Source organism: Varanus komodoensis, unplaced genomic scaffold, assembly GCF_004798865.1.
Source record: "Varanus komodoensis strain SLA01 unplaced genomic scaffold, ASM479886v1 scaffold23, whole genome shotgun sequence".
In the NCBI taxonomy this organism is placed as follows: Eukaryota; Metazoa; Chordata; class Lepidosauria; order Squamata; family Varanidae; genus Varanus; species Varanus komodoensis.
Genome location: NW_025335627.1, coordinates 12,405,079 through 12,419,990, shown reverse-complemented (window position 1 = coordinate 12,419,990; position 14,912 = coordinate 12,405,079). Strand labels below are relative to the sequence as shown.

General features: G+C 40.8%; 2 protein-coding genes across 11 annotated transcripts in view; one reads left to right on the top strand and one right to left on the bottom strand.

The window, feature by feature from the left end:
• MREG (melanoregulin) overlaps positions 1 to 4,739 on the bottom strand; it is a 40,680-nt gene extending 35,941 nt beyond the window's left edge. For 5 of the 6 annotated variants that reach the window (XM_044431700.1, XM_044431704.1, XM_044431707.1 and 2 more), the window contains exon 1: positions 4,592 to 4,739. The gene's annotated coding sequence lies outside the window, so the exon portion shown is untranslated. Of the gene's footprint in view, positions 1 to 4,541; positions 4,559 to 4,591 lie in introns of those variants that run through there. The other variant, XM_044431701.1, reaches the window with a different exon arrangement.
• Positions 4,740 to 4,798: 59 nt separating this feature from the next.
• Positions 4,799 to 14,912, top strand: part of UBE2F (ubiquitin conjugating enzyme E2 F (putative)) — a 34,173-nt gene continuing 24,059 nt past the window's right edge. For 2 of the 5 annotated variants that reach the window (XM_044431711.1, XM_044431713.1), the window contains exons 1-4: positions 4,799 to 4,950; positions 7,031 to 7,164; positions 9,613 to 9,642; positions 10,594 to 10,659. In XM_044431711.1, the coding sequence (XP_044287646.1) occupies positions 7,047 to 7,164; positions 9,613 to 9,642; positions 10,594 to 10,659 (214 nt within the window). In that variant the 5' untranslated portion in view covers positions 4,799 to 4,950; positions 7,031 to 7,046. Of the gene's footprint in view, positions 4,951 to 5,965; positions 5,984 to 7,030; positions 7,165 to 9,612; positions 9,643 to 10,593; positions 10,660 to 14,912 lie in introns of all 5 variants that reach the window. The other 3 variants (XM_044431709.1, XM_044431710.1, XM_044431708.1) reach the window with 3 other exon arrangements.

Genomic DNA, 14,912 nt, shown 5'->3' with positions numbered 1-14,912 from the left:
CTTTCTTCCATAAAGTTTCCCATTGATGGGGTGATATTTCTTCTTTGAGGTTCTGCATCCAAATTGTCATAAATTTCCTATCTTGCTGGTTTTCAGTCCAATGTTGAAATAACTGCTTATAAAGTCTTCCTAATAGATGATTATTTTGTTGTGTAATCAGCTTTTCAAAATCCATCAGGTCTCTTACAGTGCCTTTCCCTGATTGTATTTCCCTTCTCAGTCTTGAAACCAATTGGTAGTAAACAAGCCATTGTATATTTTTCTTTTCATGTTATTGCCAAGATTTAATAAGTTATAAATGCTTTATTTTTCCTTAAGTAGCTTCCATATGCTTCAATTGGGGACATCAAAGCAGGAACAGGAAGACTAATTCTTTTTCTTATAGAATACCAAAATTTTATTAAGCTCTTTCTTAATAAATGATTATTATTTGATCTCAATGCCTTTTTAACTGACTCAGACCAGGCTAACTGCATAATAATATAGTTTTAAATTAGGTAAGATTCCTGACTGGCCTGCTGCCAGTGAAAAAAGGGTCTTTGCACAATGTCATTAAGTTCTTGACCAGAAATACTGAACAATACCAGTTTAGCTGTAGACCTAACGACAGAGTATAACTATCAGACAGCTTGGGACCACAATACCTGTCGAAGCACCTCTCCCAACCACATTCTACTATGCTCAACTTTTGGGGTCTTCCTCTGAATGCCGGTTCTGAGGGAAGTTCAGAGGGTAGCAACAAGGGGAAGACTTTCTCTGTAGTTCGCTCCCCAGTGGAACAACCTTCTCACTGTGGCCTGTTTGGTGCCAACCTTGTCATATTTTTGGTGCCAGGTTAAGACAGCCTATTATACCAGTACCATTACAGATTTACTGGGTTCCAGGAGCTTGAGAGTATTACCCATCACAGGTGTTCTTTTTACAGGGCCATTTTTACTGTGTATTTTAGCTGTTTTAAATTTTTTAATGCAGTTTGATTATATAGTATTTGTACTGTAGTTTGTTTTTTCTGGATTTCTGTAAACTGCCCAGAAAGCTTTGGCTATGGTGCAATACAGAAATGAAATGATTTCATCATAGACTAACCTGACATTCCCACTGTACATAAATATGTTTTCATGCCTACACACACACACACTTCTACTCATCCATGCTTTAGAGTGCAGGAATAAGGAAATTTAAAACCCACTCTTCCTTTGCACTGAGATTAGGCTTTCTCTGCTAGACTGGACAACAGTTACACTTCATCTCAACAGGCAAAAATCATGCCTGCCAAGCCACCTATCTGGGGATGGATTTAAGATAGGATCAAAATGTCTGCAAATCCAGCTGCTGTTAATAGTAGTGATTGAACTCTGGTAACCCTCTTTCCACATGATGTAGTCCTCTATATAAATGGTCTGTACAAGCTTCTACATTAACTTTTTTAAAACTTTTGTAGACTGTCCCATTACTGAAGTCTCGGGATGGTTTAACAATACAAAATATAAGAAAAGAGAAATAAATGATTAAAACACAGCACCCAAAAATTATCAATAATAAAAGCTCAATTAAAACAGTCAGGTCTTAAAACACTGGGAAAATACAAAGGTTTTGGCCGGGCGCCGGAAAGAATAAAGTGACGGTGCCAGGCAAACTTCTCTGTGGAGCGAATTCCACAATTGGGATGCCACCACAGAGAAGGGCCTTCCCTGGGTAGTCACCCTCCTAATCTCCTTCAGGGAGGGCACCTGGAGAAGGGCATCTGCCCCAGATCTTAAGGGGCAGGCAGGCACATATGGAACTAGACACTCCTTCAGGTATTAAGCCATTTAGCACTTTATAGGTCATCACCAGCACCTTAAATAGGGCCCGGGCTTCAAATGGAAGCCAGTGTAGGTGGAAAAGGACCAGCGTTATATGTTCAAACCTGTCAGTCCATGTTAACAACCTGGCAGTTCTATTCTGGACCAGCTGAAGTATCCGGACTGACTTTGAGGGCAGCCCCACATAGAATGCGTTACAGTAGTCCAATCGGGAAGTTACCAGGGCATTGGTCACTGCTGCCAGGCACTGCCCATCCAGACAGGGCCGCAGTTGATGGATCAGCTAAAGCTGAAGGAAAGTGCTCCTTGCCACCGCCACCACCTGGAATTCCAGGGACAGCTCCTAGTCGAGGAGCACTCCCAGACTGTGCACCCTTTCCTTTAGAGGGAATGCAACCCCATCCAGAACAGGGTTAGAAATACCTACCCAAGAGGCTAAACTGCCTACCAGCAGGACCTCCATCTTGTCTGGATTAAGCTTCAATTTATTGGCCCTCATCCAGCCCATCACCCTGGTAGGCACCAGTTCAGGGCCTCCACTGCCTCACCTGGATTCAATGTAAAAGAGAGGTGGAGCTGGGTGTCATGAGAGTACTGATGACTCTGTAGCCCAAACCTCTGGATGACCTCTCCCAGCAGATTCATGTAGGTGTTGAATAGCATGGGGGATAATATGGAACCCTCTACAGAGCCACAATCCCCCAGCACCACCTTCTGGAATCAGTCAGACAAGGAGGAGTGGAACCACCACAGAGCAGTGCCTCCAACCCCCCAACTCAGCCAGCCTATCCAGAAGGATACCATGGTCGATGGTATCGAAAGCCACTGAGAGGTCCAAGAAAACCAACAGGGACACACTCTCCGTCCCTCTCCCTGCACAGGTCATCATACAGGGCAACTAAGGCAGTTTCCGTCCCATAACCAGGCCTAAAGCCAGACTGAAATGGGTCTAGATGGTCAGTTTTATCCAAGAGAGCCTGGAGTTGCTCAGCTACCACCCACTTGAGCATCCGGCCCAAGAACAGGATGTTGGCCACTGGTCTATAATTAGAGGCCAACTTGCATGTCTGTTAATATTTTTATAGTCCTACCCTTTGTCTCACTTAACCCAGAGGGCAGTTGATATGAACATGGGACAAGGCTTTCTTGGCTGCAGCTTATAGACTGTGGAACTCCATCCCCTGGGAAGCACATACCATATCTTTGTGTTGATGTTTCAATGGCTAGTGAAGATTGTTCTTTTTAGATGAGTCTACAGCAGCAGTAAAGGCATGCCCCTTTATTGTTGACACTGATGGGACTAATTGGTTGATTTTAATGTCTGTTCCTGTTTTAGTGTCATTTAAGATTTTATTGCTGCTGTTAATGCCTGTTGTGTTTGTATTGACTGTGTATTCCCTCCCCATTCCCATTTTATACTGCCCTGATGTGACCTGGAGGCAGAAAAGTGACCCATGAGCAAACAAATCCATCTTAGGGAGAGTGGGCAGATTTGTAGAGGATAAGTCTATCAACAGGTATCAATCATGATAGATTAAAATCTCCATGTTCAGAGATGCTCTGCCTATGAACATTAGGTGCAATCCCCAGCCTCACTAGATTTTTAGGGAGCAGGACTGAGAATTTAGATATAATTGTGGGTTTACAAGAGCCATGCATCGCTGTCATGGATAGGGCATTTTGGAGAGCTTTCATTTATAGCTTTACCATAAAGCCAGAGACAACTTGATGGCAAACAACAAAGCTGAGCTACCCCAGAAAGAATCTTTTGGCCAAGGCTACTCAATATGTTTCATGATTCATATGAAATGCTCTAATTCAAGTTCTACTTCCAAGCCTCATGCTTTAGGTTAGTGATAACCAGCTTGCCAAACTAGTTTTCCCCAACTCCTGATAACAACAGTGTACTCTATTTAAATTCAAATGAACACAAATGGATGCTTGAACCTCAACTTAATTGATGGTAAAAGGTCTGGCCTTCCAAAACTAACGGTCATGCTCAGAAACTTATTTTAATTCCTGGAGTAGTGAACTGGATATAACAATTTTTTAACATATAACATAAAATAACAATTTTATGGACCTGCTTGAGCTGCAATGGCGTGATCAAGTGCCCCTCTGGGTCAGCATATTGATTTCCACAGTGGCCAGCCAGATGCTCCTCTTTGTTTTTCGCGTAAAGTCAACACAAAAGGGAGCTGCTATCCCGTTGTTAGTTCCAGCACATACTACTTAGAACAGTACTGAAGGATCTTTTCTCATGGTAATGTGCTAAGTGCCACACAGCCGCACTGTGCGTGGGCGTCTGCGCGGGGGCAGTATCATTCTCTCAACACTCATACCTGTAACACACCTGTATACTTGCACACCGCTTTCTTAACTCACGCACCCACCCCATCCGAAGACGGAGGTTCCATTCCATTTCCGCTGTCGTCTCCTTGCTAGGGAGAACCTCGCATAAAACTTCTGCGGTTGTAACACTTTCTGAAAGCGTAGGCGCAGGGCTAGAAAGAAAAAAACGGGCACCCTCTTTCTTCGTATTTATTTCTCCCAGGGAGGGCCTGTCCATCTCGCGCATTCTCTCACCATCATTTTCCAGCACCCTGTTGAATTCTAGACATGTGAAGCTCCGGAAAACTGAGCCAACGTTCAGCCTACTTCCAGGTAAATCAAAAAGCAGCCATGGCGTTTGCGGGAAGAGGACTAGGGCCACCACGGAAGCCAGGCTCAACCTACCCACTATGCCGTTTTCCCGATAAAACTGCCGTTATTCCCCGTCTGTTTACCTTCTTAAGAAAGCGGATCCATCCTTACAGTGAACACGCCTTTTAAAATGGCGACGGTAATCCCGTACTCACGCGAGAGCTTCCTCCTCACAACGCGCATGCGCAAATTTATGTGCCTGTTTGTCTCCGCTGCCTTTCAATAAAAAAGTTTGTGTAGTTGTTGGTTGATGTTCCCCCGTTTCGGCTTTCAAATAGTCAGCTGGGAAGCCCCGCCCATTGTTTTCACTTCCGGTTTGGGCGGAGGGGGCGGCGTGGTGCCGCTGCCGGAGAAGGGAGGAAGCGGGAGCCCACCGGGGATGGTGCTGGCGGCGGCGCGAGCTCCTGGCCTGCGACAGGCGAGTCGAGAGCGTCTCCTCCAGGTGAGCGGCGCGGCGGGCGCGGTGCGTGACGGAAGCCCCCATTGGCGCTCTGGAGGGCGCAGGGTGGGAGCCCCTGTCATGCGCCCCTCGGCGTGGCAGCGCGGCGCGCAGGTCGCTGCCCCCCGCCGTGGCCGGGCGCCTGTCGGCACGGGAGGCCAAGGTAGTGCGGCTCGCCTGCGGGGCCCGCTCCCGCGAGAGGTGGAGGTGCTCACCGGCTCAGACGGCTCTCGAGGCAGGCTAGGCTCGGGGAATTCGCGGGGCCCTTCGGTTGCTGCACCTGGCTCGGAAGTAGGCCGGCGCTAAGGTGCCCCCCGTAGCAGGGGCTGCTGCCTTCGCTGTCATGCCGCCCCGCGTGCCTCCCGGAGTTCTGTGCGTCCTGTGCTGGGAACACGGATTTTAACGGAGCCGTCTTCCCCAACTCGGCCCTCTCGGTATGTTGGACTGCAGCTCCCATCATTTCCAGTCTCTTTGGCCTCGGATAGGAAGATGGGTTTTGTAGCCGGAGAACAGCACAGCGGCCTTCCGTACATTTATCTTATTTTTAAAAATTATTATTACTTTTAGGGGAAGACCAGTAAGATGGTCGCTCGGTCTGAGGACCCTTAAGTTTTCAATGGATTTATCTTCTCCTGCCAAAAGTTAATCTAATCCAGCATCCCGTTCCCAATAGGCAGAATCTAAAAGGAACTGGCAGCCTCTCAATATGGAGGCTTTGTTTTGTCAGCTATTAGCCAGAATAGCTATTTTCTGTAACTTTATTCAATGCCTATTTAAGATGCCACCACATCCTCTTACAGCAAATTCTATCAGTTCATAATATATTGTGCAGAATATTGATCTTTTAGAGTCTTGAATATGCTGTTCATTGCATGATCTCAAATATTAGCAATAAATGAAAGTTCATTATTTTATTAACTTCTGCTATGTCCTAAGTTGCTCTAAAATACAGTAAAATACTAACTCTCTCTCACACACACACACACACTCTGTCTCTCTCTCTCTCTCTTATAAGAAGGAATGCTCCAGCTATATGGTAATTTGAGATTCTCATTTCTATATTCTTCTGGGGAGAAAGCCTTTCCATGTTAAATGCTTTCATGTAAATGTGTGTAAATTATACATACAGATGTGTAAATTATACGTGCAATGGAATGGGCCAGGGCCAGGCCACCTGATGCATTTCAGGTGTTTTGGACTGCAACTCACATAATCCTTAATTAAAGTAGGGAGATGTTTTTGATTTACAAGGATGAGAACTCTTTTAGCATAAAGTCTGTGTAGTATGCTAAATTCTGGGGGAATGCGGGGGGGAGAGTTGATGAGCAAGAGAGTATAAATTAACAGATGCCTCTCCTCAATAAGATAGATGTGCTAGGTATTTTGTAGGTAGAATAAATTATATGTACCAAACTGTTTCAGAAATATTGATTGATGTGTGAAATCCTGTGGCTTTTGTTTATCTTTTGCCATCCCTGTTTGAGCATCTGACCAACCTATGTTTGTTCTGCCAGAGAATGGCAACCAGAATGATCAAGGGTCTAGAACAGCTCCCCATGAGGAAAGATTTATGACTGTTTAGCCTAGAAAAAAGGCAAGTGAAAGGAGGTATGATAGAAATGTAAAAATAATATGCACAATGTGGAGAAAGTGGATGGATTTCTCATAATATTAGAACCCACATTCTTCCAGTGAAGTTGAATCACAGGAAATTTATGACTGAAAAGAGGAAGCAGTACTTCACTAGCGTATTAAACTATGGAATTTGCTACCAGAGGATGTAATGGTGGCCATCAGCATCTTGGAAAATACCTCTACCTGAAACCTTGGAAAGCTGCTTCCAGTTGAAGTGGATGGCTAAATGGACCATAAGTTTGACACAGCAACATGAAGATTTCTGAGTTCAGAAGACTGTTTTTTTTTTAAAAATGGAATAAATTCTGTTTATTGAACCTATTGTGATACATAAGTTATGCAAGAGAAGCTAGGCATGAAAAAAATTTCATATTTAACCTTATATTTGGGGCAAAAGAAAGGTAAAAGCCTGGTCAAAATAACTTTTAATGCAATACCTTTATTTTAGATTGAATATAGCAGTAATGCTAACACTGGCAAGCAAACTAAAACGGGATGAAGGTGTCAAGGGGCCCCGTACATCCAACCCAGCTTCTGATTCTACTCGAAGAGTTTCAGTTAGAGATAAATTGCTTGTTAAAGGTAACACCATTCTATGTATAAAATACAACATTCTTCTAAAAGTTTGTTAAATTGTCTGTTAATTTTCTTAAGTGGTGTGCAGTTTAACATATAGATGGTAGGATTTTAAATGCATTAATGTGTTTACAAATAAACTTGTACATTGTATGGAAAATGTAGGTAAGAATCCCACCTGAACTTCTGGATTGTGTAAATACATTTGTACAGAGTAGTCGTATATGAGTTTGCTCCATTGTATTAAACTGAGCTTGCTTTGTAGTTAGTGTGTAGAGGATTGCTGTCTTACATATTGTGCAATATCGTCTTCATGCATCTATGCCTCCCTTTGGTTTTTCAGCTCCAGTCCTTTTTGTCTTCAGGGCGGGGAGCAGCACTAAAGCTAAGGATAATGTGGGGTCCCTAGCTAGCTAGCTAGCTGTATAGTAACCCCTTGCTTTCTGGATGCTTGTTATTTTGTTTGGGAAAATGGCACCCATTCCTAGTGGCAGGTTATGTGTAGGAGAAAAAAATATGGGAGATGGAACATGTACAGAGGAAAATGAGGCTGGAGGTAGACTTAGCAATGGGCGATCATTAGTTAGCAACATGTAAGTTAGCCAGCTAAAAGGAGAGATTGATAATTTCCACATTCATGAATAAACATGCATAGGATTGAGTTTAGGAACATGTTGGCCCTGTTTAAAATTAAACAATTAAGTTATCTGATAATCTCATAAAACCTGAAGAGGTACTTCATTTTACTTTTGATTAACTGTGCACGAAATTTGAGTCCACAGCTTAAAATAAGCTTTTTGGTAACCTGGTCAAAATGAAAGGTTTAGAATTTGAGCGCACATATCTTATTAAAGACATTGACTCTAGAGAGTCAGAGAAGAGGTAAAATCCTCAAGGAAAAGAGCAGTGAATTTCCAAACTTTCTAGATCTTCACATTTATAGGAAAGGAGTATATAACATGCATATCACATCTACTGCAACAGTAGAAATTTATAAAAGTGGAAGTTGCAAGGAGATAAAACTCATGCTTAGGATGAGTTGAATGTCCCCCAAGAGATACTAAATCCTGGGAAATCCAGTTGATTTATCTCTTTAAACAGAGGAAACTTGGAAGTCACAGCCAGGCATTTGAGGGTTTTGAAAAGGTAGTTGGTGTTTCTGCTGAATTATGCCAGGCTTTGACTATAGCAATAGTTCTAAAAATATGTACAGCTAATGTTTAATTCATATTCTAATATATTGCTATAGGACATGAATTGCTCAATTCATGCTCAATTGGCTGTTGAGCTTCTGGCTGTTTACACTGCTTCCATCTGTTTGTAAGACTGGATGGAAACAGTACACAAGCTTGCAGCACATTCCTAATAGTCAACATTTGGAGCCAGCTAGTATCTTACTAAGCAAGGTGTATTCTCTTGTTTTCTGCAAATAGAACTGCAACTATAGTTGCAGTTTGATAGAAGCAGGGTTTGACCAAAGAAGTAGTAGGGTTGCAGCCAGCATGATGGATTTGGGTTTTTCAAAGTGAAATCATTTCAGAGTTTCTAGTAGATGAAAATGTGGTTTATATGCCATTTTCTGGAGAACCTAAAATGCATTTTTCTGGAGTGATAATGGGCTAGACTGTAGGACTTTTTCTGTCTAAACATGCATATACTTGCACTCTGTTTAGGACCTTTACAGTGCCACCCAAGGTGGCTACTTGCAATCTTCCAAATTCATATGCTTATGGGCATCCTGCCAAAATTGGGAGGCCTGCAAAGGCAAAGTCACCTCCACTTTTCTTCCGCCCTCCAAAATACTTAAACATCTGGTCTTGGTTGTCTAAATCTTGTGCCCAAGCTCCCTGGGAGGACAGGCTGAGGTACTACCAGGATGCATGATGTCCTGGCAGAGCCTTAAAGTTGCCAGCTCCCACCAATCACTGGCTCCAAGGTTGGTCTTCCAGCCTTAGAACTGCAGTTGGGATCGTTGCCAGATGTGAAGGTAGAATGAGGACACTTTTAGGGCAGAGTCCCAGTTCCAGTCTTGGAGTAGCTTTGTAAAATGTATTTTGCTAGATAGTGTCAGCTAGAGATTGCAGTGTTCAAATATTGTATCTCATCTGTAGGGAAAGAATGTTCATTTTATGCTCAGTTTCAATGCATTTGGAGCTGGGACTCCAACCTCTTTTTGGCTGGCTAGACCACAGAATTGTACCCTGAATGAATTTTGGCAATACATTTATGATACTGATCTCTTGTGTGATATATTGCCTTACTATACATTTTGTGTGATTCCATATATTGAGATTGAGTGTGTATATATATTCTGTGTAGTGTTTTTTCTTTTAATTGTTGTATAATAACAATTTTGTTCATTTAGGTATAGATTGTCTTCAGTGTTCTAAATTGAAAGGTCATATATTTTAAAAAAATGTACAGTGACTAACATTCCTGTTTTGTTTTTGACAGAAGTTGCAGAACTTGAAGTAAATTTACCTTGTAAGTACAGTATTCAGTATGTATTTTGGGGAGTGTACAAACCGTTGCTTTCCAGTTTCATGTACAGCTGAGAGATGCTGTGGATGTTTAACTGAAGTACAGGTTATCTGTTGTAAACGGCAGCAATATTTTAATAGGCAATGCCAACTGGAGATTGCAATTTTATCTTGTGAAAGAAAATGTTCCTTTTATCTTTTCCTTCAATGCATTTCCTGCAATTTGAAAGTTTTCTGTCACTTATAAACAGAATATGTTCCTTTTCTTCCTTTTTCACTTTTCAAAATACCTTAAGAGCGAATTTAACATTTTACCTGTTTATTTGGTCAGCTGCTGTGCTGCTTATTGTTTCTTTATTTGAAGCATTTTATGCCACATCTTGACCAGAATTAAGCATGAGAATGCCTGCCCACAGGCTTACGTAGCCCACAGGGAGAAGGAATGGAGAGGAAATAGGAAGGAAATTAGTTCTGTTAGCAGGGCTAGCTAACTGGCCTGGCCGCCTTGCCCCACATCTACTTTAGCCCAGCCTGTTGGAATGGCTGCTGGTGGAGCAAGTTGAGGGAAGGTGAACTTAATTGGAGTGTGGAATAACGCTGCTTCCCCCTTTCCCCTCCTCTCCCTAAACTAAGCCTGTCATTGTCATCCTTGCTTGATTTTAAAATAGTTAGCTGCTCTAAGAAGAGTAGATTTTTTTAAAAACCCTGAAATAGAGAAGAGAGTGTTTTTGCAAAGAGAGCAAAGATCCATTGCTTTCTTTTTGAAAAAACTGAATCAATGTCACTTCTGAGGAAGAATTGTGATACTCAACATGTTTGGTAGTATATTGCTTTCTGTGTACCTTTTTGGGTCTCCTTACCTTTCTTTCCTGTGTTTGGTGCTTCCTTTCATCTGTAACTTCAATCAAAAACATCATGGTTTTCAGTTATTTTCAGATTTTATTTTCATTTTCAGGTACATGTGAAGTGAACTTTCCTGACCCAAATAAACTCCATTACTTTCTCCTAACTATAAACCCAGGTAAACTTTTAAATATATATACACACACACAAACACACATATTGAAATGATGTTAAGTTTTAAGTGACCACACAGAATGTACTTGGTGTTGTGTTGTTCACTAAATTATTTTGACACTTGAATGAAAGGCTTGCTATTTGAATAGAACTACAGATTAAATGGGTAGAAAAATTACATTGGGACCATAAAAAAAATGTAATCCAAAAAGAGGACTGTATCAGTCAAGTAAAAGGTGTGTGTCAATCTGCAAGGTACTAAAATAATTTTTTATTTTGAAAAAGTTAGGTTTTAAGCCAAAGATAATATAATATGTACAGAATACATTAAGTAATAAATCAGAATCAATATAAGATAGGTTAATCATTCAAATATTAATAATATTTGATAATATTTGATAATAATAATAATATTACATTAAGAAATGTGCATATGGAATAAACATTTCTTATGAAAGAATTCTTTATTGAAAATTATATATACAGTGAGTACATAAACTTTTGGCACCTAGACATCATCTGAGGGTCACAGGACAACTGATATTCCAGATTCAAAGTGAGAAACAAAGCTCCAACCTTGGAGCTGGGACTCTGTTCTCTGATCTCCCAATGCCCTGCAGGCAACATGGAAACTATCAGGCAGAGGTGGAGGGGAGGAGACTGGGACTGTCAGGATGCAATGTATCCTGACAGTTCTTCAGCCTCCTGCACCCCCTCTGAATGGCCTCAGCTAGATGGCCAAAAATGGCTGTCTAGCTAAAATGCAGAATGGGAGGTATAATGGGTAGAGATTTTGGCTTCTGCTTTTCTTGCTTTGCACTGGATGCTTGTAAGCTTCTGAGTTTGGAGGCCTCAATTAAAGAATGCATTAATGAAAGAAACATCAACATGACTCAGACCATAAAAACAAAGCTCAAAACTTTTGGTATGCCCATATCCTATCAAGTTCCTAATACAAAATACTGTTGGATGGCATTATTCTGGTGCTTCATTATTCCAGAGCACTTCAAATATTAACTTCTCTAATTGTTGTCTTCCTTCTCTAACTCAGTATTATATCAGTCATATTTGCCATATCTCAGACTGTTAGCAAACAGTCATGGATACAGGGTATAATTTCTTTTTTCACCTGTATATTTTTTCACCTGTGGCTTTTGTGATAGTTAACAAATGAATTGCTATTTCTCTGTCCTCAAAGGAGTTAAATCCAGTGTCATGCTAGCAGAAATCCACTGGTACAATAAGACTCTGTCCCAAAATTTTTCTTTAGAGTATTTCCTGGATTTACAGAGTGGATTTTGATGGTATGTAGAGAAAAAGAGTCCATTTTTGGTTCCACTGATGGAGCTGATTCTGTTAGCTGAATGGATTCAACACTGCATTTCTCAAAAAAACATTAAATTGCTGGTATATAGTTGACTTTTTATGATTAATTATGGATAAAATTCATTCTGTGAAATGAACTAGTGAAATTTTTTTAACAGTTTTTGCGACTTTGAAATTTTTTTTTTCACAGATGTTGGCACTAGATGGCACTGACAGAACTTCAGCATGTTAGTGAAGCTTGGTTTGAATTAGAAATCTTGATACTTTAATCTTTACAGAGTTTTCCCCTCCCTCCATCTTAAAGTTTTAAGGCAGAGCAAGCAAATATGACTAGAAATTCATAGCACAAATTTGGTTGATAATTATGTATCAGTATGTGACTTTCAACTACCCAGTTTGCTGATTCACACTTACCCTGCCTTCAAAGCTCCCACACTTGTCTATTCCTGCTTTAGCAAGAGAACATGCCCCCCCGTGACCATAGGATTGCAATCTAAACATTTTCTATCTCCCAAAAGATGGATTTGCATCGTTCATGCAATATCATAAATATTAGTAATTTCATCTTATTTTCCTGCAGTAGTGTCTCAACTGAAGAGGCTCATACCATGGCAAATAACCTGTTGTTTCATTTTCTCATATATGACCACAAATAATTCATTTTTATACCACAATTTTCCAAGTACCACAATTCCTTAACCACTTATTTTTATTGAAATTTGCATCCTATATGGCTGTAACTGAGGCTTCAACTAGGCTGCTATGTTCTATTTCTCTTACAGTCTTAATAAGCTTTCAGTTTACAAAGTACTGTTCCATGTATTGTTTCTTCCTTAGCTTGAATAAAGCCTGTAACTTCACTACTTTAGATTCTTCTTGGTAGGGTTCATGTGCATGCTATTTTATCCCTAAAGTGCCTAAGTGGTTGAAACATCTAGAGCAGGGGTCTCAAACTCGCGGCCCGCGGGCCAATTGCTGGGACGGATGGGGCACGGGGGAGGGGCCCTGCGGCCTTCAAAGTGCCAGCGGTGCCCGGGCCGGCCTCCGGATGAGCGGCCCACCACCACCGCGGTGGTGGAATACTCGATGCGGCCCAGCCTCACCCAGACTCTTACTTCCAGCGGCCCCCAGGTGAGTTTGAGACCCCTGATCTAGAGGGTATCTGTGGTCAATATTTGCCACATACAAGTTGTCAACAATTGTCACTGATCTTGTTAAAAATAAAAAGATAACTTCCCTGGTACATTATGTTTTTTTCTAATGAAATGGTGATGTCAAGGTAGGTTAAAGGAGAATGGGGGTATTGAAAGAGGCTGTTATAGAAGCAGGGAGTGATGAGCTGGGTTTGGTGGGGATGGGGTGAAGGGACATGTGTGTTATCTGCCCTTTTGGCTGCCCCCTGAAGACTTAACTATAGTTCCCCCCAAGCATTTAGATGCTAATATTGAATGTCAGGTCAGTCAGTCAATGTTTGACATCTGTGATCTTAACCTAGAAGAGCATAATGACCAGGTTTGTATTAATTGAAGCCTGGTTGAATGAACAGTGTGTATCATTCTCTTCCAAAAGGGCTGTTGGAACCCCTGGAATAATTCTGACGTGTTATTTGAAAAAGTCTCTGACATTATGTCAGAGACTGTTAACGCATATTCTTAGGACTCGCAGGAAACTTAGTTTTAAAGGGGTTTTTTTATTTCCACATGTCTCAACTTACAAAATCTTTTAATTATTTCACAAGTCCACCACATTCAGTAGAAAGTTCCATCTACTTTATTGCATTTCCAACATTTTCCATTGTACTATTTTTTCCTATAACTTTCAGGGTAAAAAAAAAAAAAAACACCACCAAAAAAAACATTTCAGTTTTCTCTTAGTGGTTGACTAGCCGTGAATGTAATGTCTTTTTTCCATAAAACTTCCCATTGATGGGGTGATATTTCTTCTCTAAAATTCTGCATCCAAATTGTCATACATTTCTTATCTTGCTGATTTTTAGTCTCATATTGAAGAAACAGCTTATAAAGTCTTCCTAATTTGGTCCATAAGTGATTGTGTATTCCTTCTTCAAGATCTGCTATTTCGAACTTCACTACCTGTCAGTAACATTTGTAATCCAATCTCAGCTGTGTAATAGTATAGCTTTAAATTAGGTACTGTGAGACCTCCTCTCTCCTTTCATCTTCAAGAATTTTGAATCTAATCCTCAGCTTTTTGTCATTCTAGATAAAAGCATTCGGTTGTCTTTGCCACTCTTGGAGAGTTTTTTCTGGGATAGAAATTGGTATCATCTAAAATAGAAAATTCAATGTGGGTAGTATATTCATTTTTATAATGGAAATTATTCCCAACCATGATGCTTTTAATTTGGTCCATTTTTGTAGTTCTTTTTGAATCTGCATCCATGTTGCTTGGTCATAGTCTTGAAATAATACATCATTCTGTCCTGTTATATTTATCCTTAAATATTTGACTGTATTTGAAGTTATTTCACATCCTGAAATCTTTTTTATATCTTCCTCTTCCATTGCAAACTTTAATATATTTTTCCATTTTCTTCTTATTAATCTTAACCATGGAATTATGTCTTGCCCAACAAATGTGGCTGAGCATATTTCGACCTAAATGTCTGCTCTGACCCTTACATGTCAAAATGTTATGTAACAGAATAGGCAACAATCACCTATGGACTGTGGAGCTAGATTGTCACGGACAGGCCCTTCCCTGATCATATGGTAGCTTCAGTTGCCAATATCTTCTGCAAGTGTCTGGTCAGCGCCCTGAATGATGATGAATCCAGAGTGTTTTATGGTTTATCTGGAGGCTTCCCTGCAGTTTTAGATGCTGATCCTGCTCAGGCTGTGGTTACTGCATCACATGAGGTGAAAACCCAGGCCATAAACAGTTTTTCATAAAAATTGTCAACCAAATTAT